The 21,285-nt window shown below is 39.0% G+C and overlaps 1 protein-coding gene across 2 annotated transcripts in view; it reads left to right on the top strand.

The window, feature by feature from the left end:
* The first annotated feature begins 1,131 nt into the window (after positions 1-1,131).
* Positions 1,132-21,285, top strand: part of LOC119777335 (yjeF N-terminal domain-containing protein 3-like) — an 80,036-nt gene continuing 59,882 nt past the window's right edge. The window contains exons 1-2 of one of the 2 annotated variants that reach the window (XM_038276169.1): positions 1,132-1,521; positions 7,706-7,849. In XM_038276169.1, coding sequence (XP_038132097.1) covers positions 1,454-1,521; positions 7,706-7,849 — 212 coding nt within the window. In that variant the 5' untranslated portion in view covers positions 1,132-1,453. The remainder of the gene's footprint in view (positions 1,522-7,705; positions 7,850-21,285) is intronic. The other variant, XM_038276170.1, reaches the window with a different exon arrangement.

Genomic DNA, 21,285 nt, shown 5'->3' with positions numbered 1-21,285 from the left:
GTGTGTATATATATATATATATATATATATATATATATATATATATATATATATATATATATATATATATATATATATATATATATATATATATATAGAAAAATGTTTTCTCACCCCTCGTGGGGATGCAGTGCACATCAGTATATATATATACTGATGTGCACTGCATCTCTCTATATATATTTATACACACTGATGTTTTTTCCCACAAAATTGTTATTGCATATTTTTCTTTTCTGAGGCTCATTTAGCGCCACCTGGCGGTCCCCACCTGTATTAACTCACCTAGAAGCTGTGAGGTACTAATATGGAGTTGAGCAGTTTACATTTGATTTTTATTCACTAGAGGGCAGCAGAGGCCTTCAATGAGAATATATTTTCTATTTTCTTCTTCTTTCTTTTTTTTTTAACCAATGTTTTTGCTAAGGGATGACATAAGGGGATTTTAGTGTGATCGAATGAAAGGGGGTATGAACAAAACTACGATTAATGGTTACTAATAGGAATTAACTTAAAGCATGAACATAGAATTAAGGTTTCCTTCTGGCTATATTATTATTTGAAAAACTGCTTGTCATTGGTCTTCCATTCCATTTCCATGTTTACACTCTGGAAATCCTTCAGGGTCTCAGCTCAGTTTAGATTCTGCAAAATCATATCCTGTCCAAAATGCTTATATTAGAGGTGATACTGTGGAATCATAGCCTGAATGATTACGTCTCTGTTTGTGTGGAGACTAAAAGTCCCTGTTGGTGATCAGTGACCTTAAAGCATCAAATTCACTCTGTTTGAGAGCAGCTCTGCTCATATGACCTTTACTTGAATCAAATTGCAGGCCTTATGTCGAGTCAAGATGTTATTTAAGCGACAATTATTTTCTCACTTGATTTATCAACCAATAACTTAATATATCTTCATGTTTACATTTTTACATCCATAATCATCTTGCTGCAAAGTTCTAACAATGAGAGAATGTGTTTAATGTACCTGTCTGATTGTGTAAATGTTAGTGATGTGATGGATTAGTGAAGATGTTGATGAATAAACAGCCACAACTGGGAGCCAATCAGCTGCCAGAGCACCAGGGCATCTCTTTCTTAATTGGCTGGATTTTCTTGTGGTTTTCATCAGAGTGAGCTGGGGGCGACGCGGTGAGAAATACACAGAGAGGAGAGGAAGGGTTATCTAGACAAGAAGCAAATGTGTGTGGGTGTGTGTGTGTGTTTGAAGCAGACAGTAATTACCTTCCAGCTTTTGAACCAATCAAGAGCTGTGGAGAGAGAGAGGGATACGGAGGGATAACCCCCATTTAGATTTCCCAGTCTATTCCCGGGCAGAGACGCACACAGAGCTTTTATTCAATCAGAGTCAGGGAGGAGGAAGGCAAGTGTTTCTGTAGCGGAGCAAAACTGATCCTTTCTGCTGTTTACCGACTCGTGGAGCGTGAAGACAGATGGACAAGATGAACCACAGCTCAGCTGAGGCAGAGCCTGAAACCATAGAACCGCTGCGTTACCTCAGGTAGGTACCTATTCTATTCTATTCTATTCTATTCTATTCTATTCTATTCTATTCTATTCTATTCTATTCTATTCTATTCTATTCTATTCTATTCTATTCCCACTTTGATGTTCCTCCCAGTCTTGAGCTGTTCCAGTTCCTTCCATGCTGAGCTACAGTTGCCCTTCCAATGACTGCTCACTTCTGTGTGGAGACAGAGAGTGGCAGGCAGATGGAGGCAGGGAAGGATTTCTACATCTTCCTACAGATGTTGTGTCAACCTAACAGATTAAATGTATGTTAGTCTTGCAAAGAAAAGAAAGGGGGGTTCTAATGATTGAAGGATGCTTATAATGGCTCCAGGAAACTTCTTCCAGCCTCCATCTTTACTTTTTTTCTCCCCCTTTCTCTCTGTCCTTCCACTTAAACAAATTAAATTACCGGTCTGATCCATGATTAGATTACGCTGTACGTTGGTTATTTGGCTCCATTACTTCACATATTACAGGCAAAGCATCTTGTGATTCAGTGTTATTCTGGGATTTGATGGGAAGACTTTGGAGGCTTGTGGAGGGGTGGTTGCTCCTCTGGTGGCTTGTTGCTTTCAGGGAAAATTTATGGTGCTAAGTTTTTTATTTCAAAAACATGTTGACATGAATTTATTCTGTTTAGGATGGAACTGAAAATTTTGGAAAATTTCTGTAAGGGAAAATCAAAACTAGCAACCAAAACAACCCTAAAATCCAAAAGTGGTAAACATTTCAATTTTAATAATCCATGTGTGTTTAATAGGATTCTGTATGAAGTAGAAGCAGATCAACTTGGCGACTGTTGAAAAATATGTATTTCGTTCATAGGATGTTATAAAAAGATGCCCTTATCATAATTGCATAAAAAGTTCATTAAATGAAACAGACCTTCACTGATCAGACCTTTACCAATCAAGAGTTTTCCTCCAGGCTTTGGATGGATGCGACGATTTCCCCCGAAGGACAAAGAGTTGTTATTAGAGGTAGTCGTCTTTTATGGAACACATCCAATAACTGATCAATAAAGGAATAATTTCAACTTTGTTGGTTCATATCTTTTGAATAAATGTTGAACAGGCAGATGGAGTTACGTTGTTTGGGAATCAGATGTATAATAAGGTCCATAATGAAATGTCTTGTTTGCATTGAATTTCAAATAAATTCAATTCAGTTTACTTATATAGGGCCAATTCACAACACATGCCATCTCAAGGCACCTTACAGAGACAATTCAACCAGATCATACTGTCAGATTGGTTCATAGGTTACCATCTAAGGAGAACCAGGTGATTTCTTCGACTCACTGACTCTTCAGGAATCCCTTATATCAAGAAAGCTTGTAGCGACAGTGGAAAGGAAAACTCCCCTTGAACAGGAAGTAACCTCCATCAGAACCAGGCTGAGTGTGTGTGCCATTTACCGAGGCCGACTGGGGTTAAAGCAGACAGAAACAGACACACATACAAGAAGCGGGACTCTCTAGGGATGGTAGCAGAGACAAGGACACTTAACAAACTGCTGGACACTATGAACAATGCCAGCCACCCTCTGCATACTGTCTTCACAATTCAGATGAGCCTGATTAGTGGGAGATTGATTCTCTCCAAATGCAGGAGAGAATCCTCCTACTTAGGGGTAGGAGGAGGTGGTAGGAAGAGGGGAAAGGGTAAGCACCCCCCTCCTTGGACATCTTATGCCAAACATTACCTATTGTCACTCATGTGCAATATTTTACTCTCTTACTGTGCAATAACACCTGCCAAATACTGTGTAGCTTGTGTAATCTTTTATTTATTTTAAAAAGGTCAGTACATCTCTGCAGTAGAAGTGCAATTATCTAAGTCAACTACTGTGTAGTCTTCCCTTAGCTTCTCTACTGTTCCAATATTTTTATACCTAAGGGAAACATATTCCAGGACTTTACAACTTATCTTATTTAATGAGATATAATTTTTGCTGTTATATATTGTTTACAAACACATGCCCTACTAGCTATGTAATTGACCAATTAATGAAAGAGTGATTCGAGCTCTAATCATGGTCCAACAGTTAATTCTGCACATAAATAGAATAAATTCACCACAACTTCTGTTCAAAATATAAGATTTTATTAACAAAAACATTCAGCTCCAAGTCAAACATATTTCAGTTTAAAACTCTTAACTAAAACTAGTGAAACTCAACTTAACTGAACCTCTATGTAGAAAGAGGAAGGGAAAACATAGTTGGAAACCATATTACAGTTTAAGATGGATCTTGTGTTTGGACACCAAAGTTTATATGGAAGAATTTGGGATATGGTCAAATTAGCTTTTAACTAATTTAGAGAAACTGGAAAGTTTTCAGACCAATTCACAATGCAAATCCATGAGGTGAATAAAACATTATTTGGCCAAATAATGTTTTATTAAATAATTAGCTTAATCAGGAACCAGTAACCTTTAGTTAAAATGAATAATCGAAATGTAATGAGCAAATGAGGAACAAATGAACACCAATGTTATATCCGTGTTTAAACCCTTAGTGAAACAAAGCTCATCCAAGCTTCAACAACGGCTCAAAACATATTACTATAGCATAGCATAGTATGTAGTCAATCCTGTTAGCTTTGTCTTTACCCATCAGTAAACACATGAAATGTATTGTTTGTTCTGTTCCTAATTGTGCCAGACCTGCAAACGTTTTGTCTATGTCCATTTGGAAGGTTGAGTTTCATCTAGCAGCAGCTTAGCAGTCAGGCTAACAGCAACCAGGGGTTTCTTTGTCTCAGAAGCTCGCACCAGGGATCCTTAGAGGGCCTTTTCATCCAGTCTGGCTCTATAAGTTCTAAAACTCAAGAGAAATGTGTTGCAAAAAGTCAGCTTCATGGGAAGGAGAAAATAGCAAAAATCCTGTGTGTTCTGTGGTTTTCACTGTCCTCACACAGAGGGGGCTGGGAGGTCACACCTCTGTGGGAGGTCCTGTGGAGGCATTGGCATAAAAGGGTGGGGGTGTGGGGTCTTACAGCTGTTTATTCACCAAAACTGTATTTTCTTCTCCGGTCATCATGTCAAGATGAAATATGGGCACTGGTTCTTGATGTCCAAAAGCCATGATCATGGCATATGGCACAACGGAGCCTAGCTTTAGAGATTGAAATAACAAATATTGCAGAATGGGAGAGTAGAGTTGGAATGATGAGGGATCCCTATGTCCTCCAGCAGTCTATATCAGCACAAATCCAGAAAATAGCTCAGGATAACCTATTTTTTTTCTATGTATAAGAAAGATAGAGCCAGGGAGAAACAATCCTTGGTTGTTTGCTTTTAAGCTGAATCATTGCCTCTGATATCAGAGTTTAAGGAACTAGTGGATAATGGAAAACTGGGCTTCAGATAAGTCAGCAGGTTTTACAGCACAAAAAGGACCTGAGATCACAAAGAACATCAGAAGATTTTTTTTTAAATGAATCTGTTTTGTGCACGACATAGAGCTTGGATGTTATTTGATGTCAGTGCTATTTTTAGGTTTAAATTTGCAGCTGGTTTATTTCATGGTTGTTGTTTTTTCTGTATTTCAACTGTATTTACAATTCAGACTGAAAATATCTTTTTGAATGTGAAAACTGCCTTAAATTGATTGTGTAAACAGAGCATCTAGTACAGAATGCAGAAATGACAGAGAGTTGGGTTGGTTTGTTCATGCTTAAGATTTTATCATCTATCCAAAACAGACAGACATAGAAACAGTTAAAAATATTTTCAAGCTTATTTGCCCAGAGCCAGTTACTAAAATAAAAGCTCTTTGGAAATATCAAAGGAAACAATGACGAGCTGTAGATTGGAAAAAGTGTGGCTTATTAAATGGTTCATTTCACTGATTGAGATGATGGTTTTCTACAGTTTTCTGTGGGCAGCTATTTCATTTCAGAAAAGGTTAAAGGAAATTTGACCTAAGGGTTTTTATCTTGTAAGGTATGTCACTGTGATGCAATGGTTCAAGTCCACTCATTAACTGTATTTTAGGAAAAAAAAAAAAAGCTTCCAAAAATTTCCAGAAAATATAATTTTTTTTTACATATTCGGACTGTGTTTTTGTCAACACCACATTTTAGCATATTTTCTGGGTCAGACTGTCTTAGGCTGACACAAGAAAAGAGGTTTGGTTTTAAATACTGTAGAAAGATAAAAAATCTGTAAAGTTTTCTCCCTGTTTACTTGATACACCACTGAAAGTGACGGGCACAGAAAGGGCAGCCTTTTTCAGAGCAGCAGCCAAGAGGCCCAGAAGAGCTTCAGAGGAGCTCCAGAGATCTACATATCAGGTGGAAGAAAGCAGCGTCAGAGTGGAAGAAAGCCAAGAAGAGCCTGTTGATAATTTGCATCCAGCCGTACAGCAGTGAGAAAAGGCTGCTCTTGCCAGATGGGCTCAAAGTTCATGTCTTTAACAGATTTATTTTGGCAAACAGCTGGATCAGAGTCATTGATAAAGTTAATTGTCATTGATTTAATTGAAGAGGAAGATCTTGGGTTTTTATTATTTTTTACTGAGAATGTTATAACAAAAAGAAAGACAACAGACTTCCAAAGTAAACATCAAAAAGCTTTCAGAGCAGCGCTTATCCTGATTCCACGATATTCATTAGGGTGGTATATATCTGTAGCTGCAGCTTAGTAGTAGTGTTTATCCGTGAACAACTGGAACCAAACTCATGAACATGCTTGTGTATAAAGGATCCTTCTTCAGAAGGAAAGTATGCTTAATAGCAGGTGTGGGCAGCCTCAGACTCGCCCCGGACAGAAAAAAGAGTGACGCCAGCCCTATTATCCAGATGCATCTGAGACCCTTGGGACACAAGGAGAGCAGACATAGGAATGGCTGCACCCATCAAAGAAGGGGAGACAAGAGCAGCTGGAGTCTGATCCCCAAGTGGCCCAATCCTAGGGGTGACCAGTCCCCGAAGGGCCCGACCCTGGTGGCCATAGTGCCAGGTTCCCAAGGGGCTTTAGAAGTGATCCTATGGGTTCCACCGTCAGCCAGCCACTTGTGGACGAACCACCCACTAGTGGGGCGCCCACACGGCCAAGAGGCCCAGGCCTGGCCCAGCAGGCACCAGAATGAGACAGCGCCCGCTAAAGTACTCAAACCCTCACAGGCGGGAAGCATAAAATAAAAGGGGGGGAGGCAGGCCCTGCTCACAGTTGAGACTTGGATGTTCAGTGGGGGTAATTGTAATCTTTACAGTCATGCCTTAATTAATGAATGTTTTTTTTTTTTTTTTTTTTTTTTTACAAAATGTGAATATTAAAAAAGCTGATTCTGTGAAAACGAAATTCCTCCCATGCTGGGATCAGATTATAAACTGCTATTGTTATAACAAAATGCAATGTATATATTCATGTGGTAAGTGTAAGTGAGGATTTGAGAAGAGTAATTAGATGACTCCTCTCTTTCCCACTTCTAGCTGAGAGAACCTGGTTATGATGAAGCTCAATGAATGACCTAATGTATGTGCCAGAGGCTAACATGAAGTGAGAAGCAAAGGGACAATCCCAGCATTTTATCCGTATGACATCTGTAATATAAAAAAGATCAATTTTGACTCTTAGCAAGACTCACTTCTCAGAATACAATATAAAAAAAAAATAAAATGGAGAGCAGAGATCCAGAAACAGAAGGGTTGCATGCATCAGAGGATTCAAATAATTCGTTGAAATGTGGAATAAAACACTCCAGAAGAAGCAGAGTCATCGCTCTGGCGCTTCTACTGATGCGATGCTGCAGGCAGCGAGACCTGAAAGTGTTGGCAGCTGATGATGAATCGACCTTAGATCTTGATCAACAGCTTCCTCCTGCAGGTAGCTTCGAATGAGAGCAAACGGGATGGCTGTGAATGTTTGTTTTTATAAAAGGAACAGAGGCATAGAAGATAAAAGAAAAAAAACGTTGTTCCAGGAATCTTAATTAGATACAACGTCTTGCATTTTTTTGATTATTTGAATCCATTAATCTTTATTCACAGCTTATTTATTGTGCATTCTTAAATTAATGCTTGAATGATAAAATAACCTAATCAGCAGGCTTTGAAATAGCAGCTGATTTTTATTAGCAACTTTTCTCCTTTAACTTTATCTCTTGTATGAATAATTTTTTGCTCTATTGTCTTTTTCTGCTGCCCATTTATCCCCCCCCCCCAGCCTCCTAGCAGCGCTTCTCCAGCTGGCAGCTTCATCTGCTTCTGTGACAGCCTCTGTATTTATTTATAGTCCAAATGTAATGACTGGGGCACAGAGGTGGAGATTCAGGGATGAAGAACCGAGGACAGTTGTGATCTGCAACCGGTGAGATGTTTGCTCATCACTTCTCCTCTTCCATTAAAGTCAGATTAGCTCTAAAAACAACTTTTATGTGAATTGATGTCGTTCCAAAGATAAACAGGATGGTGGGGGTGGGGTGGGGGGGGTGTCAGGCTGGCAGACAGGCCTGGACTGAGAGACAGCTGAGCTTCACTCTCAGTATATCTCCAGTAAACTTTTAGTTTCATTGTACTTTAGATCAGTGGCGGCTGGGCAATAGAGGGTAAAGATGGAGACGGTACACTCGGTCTCTTTCCAATCCCTGGTTTAGCTACAAGGATTGGCTAACTGCATGCAGTGAGGCTAACACTTTATTCGGCTTTCCCTGCCTCCTTCCTTTTTAGAAAAGGCAAAGAAGCAAGAACAATCTGGGATTAACATGAAAAATAATATAATTCATTTTATTTTTTCTAGGTTAATTTGCATAGCTTAAATAAACACATTCTCAGAAGACAAATAGTTTTTAATATATTAAATAATATATAAATTTGACTAATGGCTTCTCTATTATTAAACTGGTACGTTATTTGTTTAGGTTTGTGGCACAATTTTGCAAAACACAGATTTGCCTTCACAAAGCCTCAGAAGGGCAAGATAAAAAAAAAAAAAAAAAAAAAAACCTCTACATGAAATTATGTTTTGTTTTTATGAAGTGTTTTGCATTTTTTTTCTTTTGTTGCTGTTGGCATTCATATAAATATAGTGGTGTGATAACTTAGTATATGTTTGACTGGCTTTGGGAATACGTCTATTTTGAATTTACAGACAAACTCCACAAGCTGCCTCTGCTTTAGATATTTAAGGGTTACCAAAAACATCTAAGAAAAATATTTATTTTAGAAGCTTAAATTTCTTGAAAACATAAATACACTACTCAAAAAATTAAAGGAACACTTTGTAATCAGAGTATAGCATCAAGTTAATTAAACTTGATTGATTTAAGTAGCAGAGGGGGTTGTTAATCAGTTTCAGTTGCTTTGGTGTTAATGAAATTAACAACAGGTGCAGTAGAGGGGAATCAACGATACGACCATCAAAACAGGAATGGTTTTACTGGTGGAGGCCCCTGACAGTTTTTCCCCTCTTCATCTTTTCTGACTCTTTTTCACCAGTTTTGCATTTGGCTAGGGTCACTTTCACTACTGCTAGCATGAGGCGCTACCTGGACCCTACAGAGGTTGTACAGGCAGTCCAACTCCTCTAGGATGGCACATCAATACGTGCCATTGCCAGAAGGTTTTTTCTGTGTCTCCCAGCACAATCTCAAGAGCATGGAGGATATTCCAGGAGACAGGCAGTTACTCCAGGAGAGCAGGACAGGGCTGTAGAAGGTCTACAACCCATCAGCAGGACTGCTATCTGCTCCTTTGTGCAAGGAGGAGCAGGAGGAGCACTGCCAGAGCCCTACAAAATGACCTCCAGCAGGCCACTGGTGTGAATGTCTCTGACCAAACAATCAGAAACGGACTTCATTAGGATGGCCTGGGGGCCCAACGTCCTATAGTGGGCCCTGTGCTCAGTGCCCGGCACCGTGGAGCTCCATTGGCATTTGCCAGAGAACACCGGAATTGGCAAGTTTGCCACTGGTGCCCTGTGGTTTTCACAGATGAGAGCAAGTTCACCCTGAGCACATGTGACAGATGCGAAAGGGTCTGGAGCAGCCGTGGAGAACATTATGACCAGTTTGGTGGAGGGTCAGTGATGGTCTGGGGAGGTATATGCATAGAGGGACGCAAAGACCTATACAGGCTAGACAACGACACCCTGACTGCCGTTAGATATCGGGATGAAAAAGTCAAGTTTCCAAGATTTGAAGACGTTTCACCACCTCTTTAAATCTTGGAAACCAAGTCCAGTGGATAGTTTTTGAATTTTTACGAAATGACTATGACCTGGATGACTGAGAACCTTCATCAGCAATTAACCTAATAGTCATGTTTTTGGACTGCTGGAGGAAGCCGGGGTACCAAGGGAGAACCCATGCTTGCTCAGGGAGAACATGCAAACTCCATGCAGAAAGACCTTGGGGCAGGAATCCAACCCGGAACCTTCTTGCTGCAAGGCAGCAGTGCTACCCTGTGCTCCACTGAGCAGCCCACCTGCATAAATATCTGTGGATATTATAGCATTTCCTTCAGGGTATTTCTAATCACCTAACTTTATGTTTCAATAAATGCAGGAAAGCTTTTGTTTTCAGAAATCCACTTATTGCCCACTTATATCGCTGCGTTAAGATCACTTTGGTCTCCATTCAAATCCTATCATACGACTGCATATCAGCCATCCGACCCATTTTCTAAAAGTTTCACCCCAAGATGGTTAGATTATCAATGAGGACAGAAAATGATGTTTTAGCAAAAACAGCTGTGCCGTGATGTTATTGCTGACTTTACTCATAATAAATGGCATCTTTTGGTCTTTCACAAAACGTGTTATTTCTTTACTTCCGACCCCTCTTAAAACTGTGGTTAATTCTGATAACAGCTTTGGCATTCATTCATAAAATTAGTCACTAGTATTATGTAGATTGTTTTTATACAGTCCAGAAGCTCCTTTTAAATCATAAAGATATTTGTTTTTCCAAAGCAGTAATATTGAACGTTTTTATCATCATAAAACATTGTTTGATGCACATATCAAAATGAGGACAGAGCCAAGAAATAGGCTACATGATAAAACAAGAGTAGCAATAAATAAAAGTAGGCCATGGGCCAAATAGAAAAATCAAACCCAGATATATTAAATAAATTATATTTAGATTTATTTCCTTTGGTTCTTTGAGAAAATACTGTCATACATTTTTTTTAACATGTAGCTATACAGTTTGTAAGAAAAAACTATTTCAGTTTAGAATAACATCAAAAAGATGAAGTTTGTTGCATGGAAATGAATGAATAATAATTTAATCACATTTCTGTAAGAAAAAAACAACAAAAAACACATGTTTGCTATGCAATATAACAGATGGACTGGGAAGATGAAAAGTATTGAGGCCTTATGGCTCCTCCTGAGGGCCTTACGTCAGTGTCCTTATCTGTGTCCCTACAGCATGCATTAGAGTGCAATTCACACGTGCTGCATCTGGCGGTGTCGTCTACATTCAAACGACACAAGAAATATGTGAAAAGTCATTTAAAAATTATTTATTTTTTATGGTTTAAACTTTCTGACCTAAATGATCAACATTGAATTTTTTCATTGTTATTAGTGGATCACAGGTAATAGGTGCAGGCAGGCAATATCCTCAGTAATAAAGGTGTTCATTTTATGATCTTATCTCATTCATCTCTTAAGTTTGAGCTACTTCTTTTTGCTCTGCTTGAACCTTTATGCAGCTGATGGTCCAACAAACTCTCTATTGTTAAAGGTTTCTCCCTTTTCGACATTAGAAAATAGAAAAAGGTTGATGCTGACGTCCTGCAGGGTTGATGTTCTGCTCTTCTAGATCCAATCAGACCATCTTTTGAAAAACTGTTGGTAACATTTCACTTCATGTCAACATTAGAGAGGGGCACATGGCCTGGAAAGTTCCCATTATGAGATATGGATGCATTTCAAAGCTAAAGCACGATAGTGGTTCTGCATGTAGCATCAGTACGGACCCCCGCTGTGACTGCTTATGATGCCAGGAAAAAAAAAAAAAAAATGGTTTTCCTTCTTGTAAAGCACGTTTTTATTCTCTCATCTTTAAGTTGTGGCTGCTGATTCAATCCCAGTTAAAACAATTCAGTAAAATTGCTGTTTTGATCGGAATGGGAAGCTTTCCCCTTAAATGCGACCTCAGGGACATGTTAGTATCTATCCAGCTTCTTCTTACCCACCTATGCGTTCGAATATTGTGTTTTTAGACCAAACTAAAGTCATTCAAACAGAAAGCTAACACCTGATAGTGGTTCAAGTCAAATGATTTTGGTCTAATGAGTTTTCTTTAAACTGTCCTGATTTAAGGCTTGTGCATTAATTTCTACGTCTTGTATCTGGATGGGAAAACAAACAGTAGCTGTAAATGCCTGGTTATAAGCTCAGGAACTAGAGATTGGCATAATTTCATATAGTCTTTCTTATGATGCAAACACATTACATTGTATATTCTTTTTTCTTTTTCAGTTTATAAACCTTCAATATTTATTGGCCTGGGTTAGCATTTTATATAAAACAGTGGTGGGCGGTCAGGTCAATCAGAAACACTAACCTACATTCACAAACTAAACTTAAATTTTTCTTCTATCCAACTGTATTAATAGATTCCAAACAATTCATTCACTTAATTTTGTAGCGCTTCTCTTGACTGCGCTGCTGCCATTACATTTATATGGTTGCTATATACGTATGTGTACAATCAGATTTCAGCCTTAGTTTGTTGCTCTGTCAATCAAATCAGCATAGGGCCTGCTGAATCAGCAGTACCGGCTGATGTTATCTTAAAGGTATTGTGAAGGATTTTAGCAAATTCTTTAAAAGACCTGCCCTGTCCCCTTGTGTGCTCAATCCTGTACCCGGTCCTGAGAGGGAACGCCTATTGAACGCGTACGAGGGCATGCACAAGGAAATTTCTCCACGTCCATGCTCTGTTTAAAAGTTGCTGTTCTCATAGATCATACAAGCTTACTGTGCCTGAATGTCCACCCTAACCTGTACATCTTTCAATCACTATATAGAGAGGGGACTATATAGTGGAATTTATAGTGAACTCAGTTAATTGACCATTCAGACAGATGATCACTGCTCTTTGCTCCCCTTTGGTCATGTAACTCCTCCTCTATCACTCGGAGCCTGCGCCATCTTTGTTATCAGTTGCGGCTGGCCGGTAACGACAGAGGGCCGCTGAGACAGCAAATCCCAGGAGGAGAGCTCTCCTCGCAAAGTATTCGCTCTTCTGAGGCCTTCTTCTCATACACTTCGTAGACACTTTTTCTCTTTTTGGTCTTTTTTGGTCATTTTAAAAGAACAAAGAAGAAAAGTGAGCTTCAATGACTGAAACCGTAGCTCACCACAGATATATGCTGAAAGTGGGCATGCTAACGGGGGACGAACACGTAGGAAGTAGAGGCCTGCGCGGGACAGATTTTCCAGTCCCGCTCCCGCCCGCAATTCCCACGTGATTCCGACGTTCGCCTACTTCTCAAGGCAATTTGTGTCATTAGTTAGAGGAATTAAACACGCTGTGCTTAGCTGAGCACATTACTGGCCGATTCTTTACCGCATAGTGCATGACGCGCATTAGGTGGCACGACCTGCAATATCCAGCACATTGTGATCTATATATGTGATAGAGATTGACTGATAATTTATGACTTTATTTTACATGTTATTTTACGTTTTAAAACATGTTTTTAGTTTGCTCCCCCCCGCACCCGCACTGTGTGCTCTCCCTCCCGCCTGCACCCGCAATGAGCTTTCAATATTTGTCCCGGGCCAAACTGCTTTGGGTTGAGTCCCGCGGGAGTGCAGGGCTCTTGTAGGATGGCCTTACGTTAACATATCACAGAATGATTGACGGGTAGGAGGATCAATTATTGAGATGATCCACCAAGAAATAAAAGAGCATCTTCTATACAGTACCTTTAATATTAGTGAAGAATGTTTTCTTCAACCAGTCAGATTTTAGGTTTGCCCCAAAGGGTCAGCTAGAGGCCCCACCCCACTAATCAGAATTTTCTGTCCTCTGATTGGTCAGTTAGATCAATCTGTATTTAGATGCACTAAATAGAGATACTAAGACTTCCTGCACAAAGACAGAAGAATGGATTTTGTTTATAAGTAATCAGCATCACTAGTGAGTGTGAAATATTTTGTTTTCATGCTTTATTCTCTATTTTATCTGGTAATTATATGAATATTGAATGTGAAAGGCTACTGATGATGAAAATTTGGTAGTAGTGTTATAGAATAGTGGTTATAGAATAAAGGATTGCCGTTGTCTTAACTGGGCTTCGTGCTAATTGATCTCTGTATTCACCCTCACACTAATCTTCCTCAGTATCAGCTAACATACCTTTATTGCACCAATGCAAGCATATTTTCCCATGATGACATAAGGTGGTTTAGGTTTGATTAAAAACTGCTGCCGGAGGCTGATATTTGTGCTTCCAGCAGTTTTGATCAACAAATGAAAGAGTTGCCAAATGTCTCATGTGTGTCTCATGTCAGCTGGTAATTTGGACACAATAAGAGTTTTATTCTTATTTCACTGTTAAAACTCACGACTAACAAGTAGATTCTTTTCTTGAGTCCTGACCAGGTCAGTTTTATGTGAAGCAGTCATTTTTAATCTTTGATTATCGAATATATTGTCATTTTTACCTGCTGGCAGGATAACTGCATAGTGTTTTGTTGATGTTGTCTCTTTGACATGGCATACTCCTGTCAGAAATATAAAACATTTCCATAAATGTATAACTAGGCACTGTTTAATACTAATAAATGTTTTTTGTGTCATTTATCAGGATCTAATTTTAAATGGCTTGATTCACTAAGATACACTAACTTAATAGGCTCTGCAGCCAACTATACATATGATTCATTCATTTCAATACTCTGATGCTGTCATCTTTTAGTTTTCTCTTTAAATCTAACATATATTCCTAAAGTTGCTATGTGAAAGCTGCCAGGATAGTTTCCTCGAGTGCAGGAAATGCCATAAAGATGTTTCTACATTTTGCACTTGGAAGGTTTTTGTCTAAAAAGCATTCATTGCCAGAAGTTTCAGTCCAAGCTACTTCTGTAAGGAAATAAAAGAAAATGCAAAGAGGCAGCAACAGCGTTCTTATGTTAATTATTCACACAACACACGTCTCCTGAGGTTGAGCTCTGTTTTAGTGGAGGTTTGATAGAATTTGTATTAATCTGCCAAATCCAGGTTTGAATAGGTCTCCAAGCAGCAGCCTTTGTGAGCAAAGCTCACAGGGGAACCATCTGAAAGAGGCTGAGTGGGACTCTGCTCCCTCCTTTTGCCCACACTGTGAATCATTTAAGGGGTTTCGGTGGTTTACAGAAACCAATATGTTCTCAGATGAAAACTCATTTATATTAAGAAACACTCACAGTGACAGATTTATGGAAAACAGAAAAAAAGCTAGCATGGTATATCAGTTTCTGCTGGAAGGAGAGAGAACAGAGAAAAGGTCAGAGTGAAAAAAATGAAGTGAGTTTAATTTGGTTTTATTGAATCTAGCTTTGCCCTGACAAACCAAATATAATCCACTGTCCTTCAAATGACTATTCTATGTGGGAGGAATAGCCACTTATAAGGTTGGTCTGTCAAGACTTGATCTTTTCTGCTTTTATACTAAGCTGCTGAGAATTGTGATTGATGTTGTTGTTTACAATCCACTTCGGCAGATTTCATTAAAAAGGAACTTGCTGTAGATTTTTTAATTTATTGTAATCTATTTTATTAATTTTTCATGCACTTACATCTATTTAAACCATTAGAAAGTTACAGAGGAACCACATGTTGAGTGAAGCCTGCAGTGAGATTGAAGCTAAAAGTGGCTTCATTTTTACCAGTTAATTGGTTTCCAGTCACAGACCATATTTTCAGTGTAGCTGAGATCAAGACTTAATAAATGCTCAATGGACTATATTACCCCTAACTGAATAACCTCAAAGTGTCCAAGTCTTAAAATTTGGCCAAAGCTGGTATCTTCAGTTGCAATGAAATAGCTTTTAACTACCCCGGAGGCGCAATCTGGCTCAAATATAGGAGATGCTGGAACACAACTGTCATCGTTTACAGAGAACCTTCACATCGCCATGAAATGGAAGTGCTAGCTACAAGTAGACCAAAACCCTTGAAACCCCCAGGACTATCTAAAGGTTCCAAGTCAAATTTCTGCAGGAGAAACATTTCAGATGGCTGTCATGAGCATAATAACATGATGGACATGTTTAGATGGTTAAAGGTTTTTGGAATAAAATGTCCACATAACGACGCCAATCTGACCATTCTGATCAGATTGAACTAAATTAGAAGGAAATATTGGGTTAATAATCGAGGCAGCATCCTTTATGTCCTTAAGAAAAAACAGCTGATTGTATTGACTCGTTGACTCGAAAGCAATCCCTCACGCCAAGCATGATTGTAGTGACAGTGGAGAGGAAAACTCCCTTTTAACAAGAATAAACCTCCAGCAGAACCAGGCTCAGTGTGAGCAGCCATCTGGCGAGGCAGACTGGGGTTCAGGGAGACAGAAGCAGAGATACAAAAAGCATCTGTAAATCAGCTCCACAGGCGGCCCCGTCCAGGAAACACAGAGCCAGGCAGAGGAGCCCTGAGCCAGCTCCCATGTCAGAGGATGAAGGAGAGCAAATCCAGCTATCCCAGGCAGTGACACAGAACTACACTGAAAAACAGGCCAAGCTCCAACATCTATAAACATAGGTGTTGATGGCAGCACCACAGCTGATATTAATCTCCAGGATGGAGTCACAGCCAAACAGGAACAGACCAGATGAATCTACCATGAGAAAATGGAGAGAGCATAACGTTAGAGATTGAACTAACAAATACTGTAGAATGGGAGGGTAGAGATGGAAAGATGAAAAAGGCTCCCTATGTCCTCCAGCAGTCTAAGTCTATAGCAGCACAAATGCAGAAAATAGCTCAAGACCCTCTAAGTATTTTGGATGAGGTATAAGAAAGGTAGAGCAGAGGAGAAACATCCAGGTCACTGCATGTGGAGGAAGAGGCATTGTTACAAATCTGTCTCTTTCATTCTGGACCTGTATGAGTTTAATTATAGCAGACAACCATGTCCCGTGCACATTCAGAAACCCAGAAATGTAATAAATGCTACACTGTGTAATTACATATATAATTTCCAGGTCTGGCCCCCTAAAAGCTGCTGGTAACACTGGAATACATCTGATCAGGAAATAATTGTATCTGCTTTTTTGTCACTTAACAACTATTAGCTTAGTTAGCTCCCATTTTTAAGGGGAACTGAGTAAAGTGGCTTTCTGGGTTAACATGACTCGCTCAGGGAGAGATGCGACCTTATCAAGTTACATAGGAGAGTTTTAGAGAGGAGCTTTGATATGTGCTGAGTGCTGAACTTTGACCCAAACCATCATTCAATTGACCTCAATAGGCTGACCAATCTCAAAGTGAGATTGCCTGTAATCTGTCATTTTATCAGGCAAATTCAATCAAATCTCAGGCGCTGTATTTGGAAATCTGAGCTTGTTCATATCAAGTCGACACCTTTATCAAATCCGATTCTCATTCAAGTTCCTTAAAAAGTTTGATGTTTTTTAATAATTTGACTCCAAAAAGCTGTGACATGATCATTGACTGTCCATAATCCTACTGCTTAGCAGATGGAATTTAATTGGCAGTGAAATCTAAAACATAGCCTTTACTTGTATCTGCAGCTGCTTTAGTTTGTGGCGTCCTGGCCATCTGTTATCGAATCAGTTGCTCTGGAACTGACTCAGATAATTATGATAATTTGAGCTGTGAGCGGGTGTGGCCAATTAAGGACATTTTAAGGCTTTAGTATCCATCACTGTCTCCTAAAAAATGTCAAACTCTGTACTCTGGAGCAGGCTTACAGAAAAGCTTCTCTTTTCTACAGATGGTGCCACCTAAGCGTTAAAGCTTCCTGTGAGTTCATTCATAAAGATTAATGCTTGAAGGGTTGATTTAACCTGATCTTCGGTCTCTCTGGCAGTAGACGGCAATCAACTGTAGCGTCTGCCTGGTAACTCTCTCCTAGATGCTTGCTGCTATCTCGCTGCTAAATACTTCTCATAGTTGCACCTACCAGACACATAGAAGAGCTCAAAGAAAGGCTACTAATAGATTTCTAAAAAAAACAGGTAAACCTTTTATTTTCAATAAACGTTTGCTTTTGTGTAAGATCAATTTCTACAATCCTTCGGACTATTTTATGAATTTGTTGGTGAAGCTTATTATTGTAACCTGTTTCCAGTCAGAGAGCCAGACATGATAAGAGGCAAACAAACAACTCTCACCTCTTCCATCCTAAAAACTGGGAAGGCTGACTAATCAGGTCATCTTCTTTGGCACGCTAACTTGTTCCTGCTAATGAATGCAAATTAAGAGCAAAATCAAATCAACGCAGATCTAAGTTGTGTAAGTGAAATTAACTACCGCTGAGTGTTTTAATTTTGAGTGGCTAAGGAACACTGACCTTTCATATAACAGCTCTACATATGAGATACTGTGTCACAGATTAATTGCAGAGAACATTAACGAAAAGTTATTCTATATTATAAGGATAGTTTGAAATAATATGGATTATTTTGAAGGAAGTTTTGTAAAGTTAGCATAATAGTTAAATCATACAGTATTAGACAGATACATTGAGTTTAATTGCAGAAATTAAATTAGTTGAAAGCTAGCAAATTATCAGTGAGCGATTGATTTTTGATTGTTTCATGATTTGGAACTTAGAACTAAATTATTTATTTAAATAGGATCCAACATACTAGAGAAAAAGATATACACACAAAATAAAAAATAAAATAAAAACTAAACCTTTTAATTTTAGTACGAGGCAAGTGGTTGAAGTTTCACCTGTCCTGAGCTAATAAGAAGCCCTCACCCCCCCAAAAGCGCTTACCTTTTTACCTTCCTTTCTCAACCAAACCATTTTGTTACTATTTTAAACTATTGCTGTATCCTTCTGCCTGATGGCATCAGATTCTTTCTGCCTGCCCGTCACCATAACCCCAGTTGGTTGTTTCCTGTTCCTTCATAGTTTCATTTCTTCATTCTGATGAGTGCTGTCATTTCCAGTCTGGTTTCCCTGGCAACACTTCCTGGTCTGTGTTTGTTTTTTGTCACCTGAAGAGGAAAGATCTCTCTAGTTCTGGTTAATAATAAAACTACAACTTTAAATTCATTCATATCCCACATTTGTTTAGTTTAATGCTGTATTTTATTACCCATCATGTTATGGATTTGTTTATCCTTCAATATAAAATTACTTTGATCAGCGCATGTTTCTTCAGTACAACTGAAACAAGCTCAAACAACAAATGTGTTTTTAATCACATAAAGGACATTTTTTCTGGGGTAAATGAGGATAACTCCGGGTCAGTTACCACGGTAACAGATTATTTGTACCAACAGTACTCTGCTGACTGGAGGTTAAAAAAAGATGTTCTCCTCATCTCCTGCCTCCTACAGAGCCAGAGGGAGCTGACAGAAACAAGAGATCTTTGTCATAATCTACAGAAGCTTCATTTTATGCTCTATCTTTGCACTTTTTTTAGTTTTTAAAGAACTACAATGAATTTCTAAGTATAAACACCCATAGAAGGTTTCTGCCTTGTGACAATATGCTCACAAGATTAGATATATTTTCTTAAAATGTTATCTTTTGGGCAGGAGTAAAAAAAATGAAGATCAATATTTGTATCATATTTTCATTATACCGGGCAAGATTTAAATCCCTATAAGTTTGTTAGAAAACATCAGTAAGGAAGCTGCATAATGAAGACAAAAGAACACAGCAGATGGGTCAAGACACAAGTTTGGAAAACATTTAAAGAAGGAAAGAGAAATACTTTGGTCAGATAACACCAACTTATTGCTTGGAGGCCAATGTTTAAAAAAAGGCAGAAATGTAACAGAGAATCATGTTATCTGATGGTGAAATTGGAAAAAATGGTCCTCACTCTGAGGGCGAGATAGGTATACACACACACACACACACACACACACACACACACACACACACACACACACACACACACACACACACACACATAGAAGTGATAAGTTTTTATTAACTTAATACAAGGGGTTTCTGGGCACATAATAACTTAAGGTCATTATGTGAACAGAGTCATATTCAACAGAAGTGGGTTTTTTCTACTGCCTGTCTCGACATTTTAAGCCGTGCATAAACTGTACAATATTTTCAATCCTTTCACTCAGCTGCAGCTCAAACTGTACGACGAAACCACTGAGTTTAGAGGTTTACAGCTCACAATGTTTGCTCTTATATTGTATGGCCCAGGGCGGCTGGAAGTAGTTTTGAACAGGGGATGCTGTGAACATTTTTTTTTGTTTTTTTGGACAAAAGGCCTATTGAGCATACAGGCCTATTTAAAATACAATAAAAAATAAAAAAGTAAATAGATTGAGATTCAGTGCATGCAACCAGGGTGTCATCATCAGTTCTCAGGTGAATATATATGAGCTGTTAATTAAACCTCACAATAACGTTATAACAATGTAGATTTGGTCAGCTAGAATGAATCTGAGTCATTGTGTTTATGTCACATGTGACTCTATTAGCTCCAAAATTCTTCTACGCAAACCACAAGGAAATAGTTATATTAGTATAGTATTTAAATGTTATCGAACAGTTCCCCATTACACAAAGAACCCAAGATTTAAATTACACTCTACAGTAAAATACTATGGTCACGTTAAACTGCACAAATAGATATGAAAGTGCACGGCAGCACCATGGTCTTACTCTGAGCTACAGGCAGGGTGCCCTGGTTACAGTACAGGTGTCCAAATGTTCAGGTGCGCTCTGAGGTCTTGGAGATAAAGTGTATCATAAGCGGACAAATCCGAAATGCGTTTCGGTGCCATATTTCCTCCTCGATTTTCACATTAGAATATGTAAGTTTAGTAGTCCAAAAAATTCTTGCACAACTGGAGAAACAACCAAAAAAAGGGCAAAAACTTGTACAGTGTATGCCTGGCCTTAGGTCTAACTTCTTCAGTTAATGCAATATCTCATGGAGAAAGGCTAAAGACACTTCCTTTCCAAAGGAGAAACTTCACAGGCGGCCCCATGCAGGAAACACACAGCCAGGTAAACGAGCTCCGAGTCAGCTCCTGTGTCAGAGGATGAAGAGAGCACATCCAGTTAGTCACAATCAGAGAAACAGGACTACACTAAAAACAGGCCAAGCTCCAACATCTATAAACAAAGGTGTTGATGGCAGCAGCACAGCTGATATTTCTCTCCAGGATGGAGTCACAGCCAAACAGGAACAGACCAGATGAAGCTACTATGATGAGAAAAAGCAGAGAGAGCAGAACAAGGTTGAACTAACAGATGCTGCAGAGTGAGAGAACCGAGAAAGAATGAAGCAAAATGAGTACTCAGAGGCTGGAATCTCACCAACCAAAGGACAGTCATTATGCAGAGCCTGAACTTTCTGCATTAACACAAGCAAACCTTTCATTGTTCATTTTTACATCACCATTATGCATTCTGTCTTGTGCACATAGTTCACCGTAGACTTGTTTGGCTCATCCCCAAAACCGGAGAGGTCAGGATTACAAAGAGCAATTAAGGTTTGCAGTTTCATCAGGGAGGACCTCCTCTCCATCCAGAAAATATTCAGCTGCTAACAACTCTGCTGACCTCCTTGTTTATCTTCAGGCTGGTGCTACAGAGAAGTGTTTGCATAAAAACAGCCAC

This window comes from Cyprinodon tularosa, unplaced genomic scaffold, assembly GCF_016077235.1.
Source record: "Cyprinodon tularosa strain WSP-4 unplaced genomic scaffold, ASM1607723v1 ctg1223, whole genome shotgun sequence".
Lineage (NCBI taxonomy): Eukaryota > Metazoa > Chordata > Actinopteri > Cyprinodontiformes > Cyprinodontidae > Cyprinodon > Cyprinodon tularosa.
Note: the sequence above shows the minus strand (reverse complement) of the source record. Positions and strands in the feature narration are given on the sequence as shown.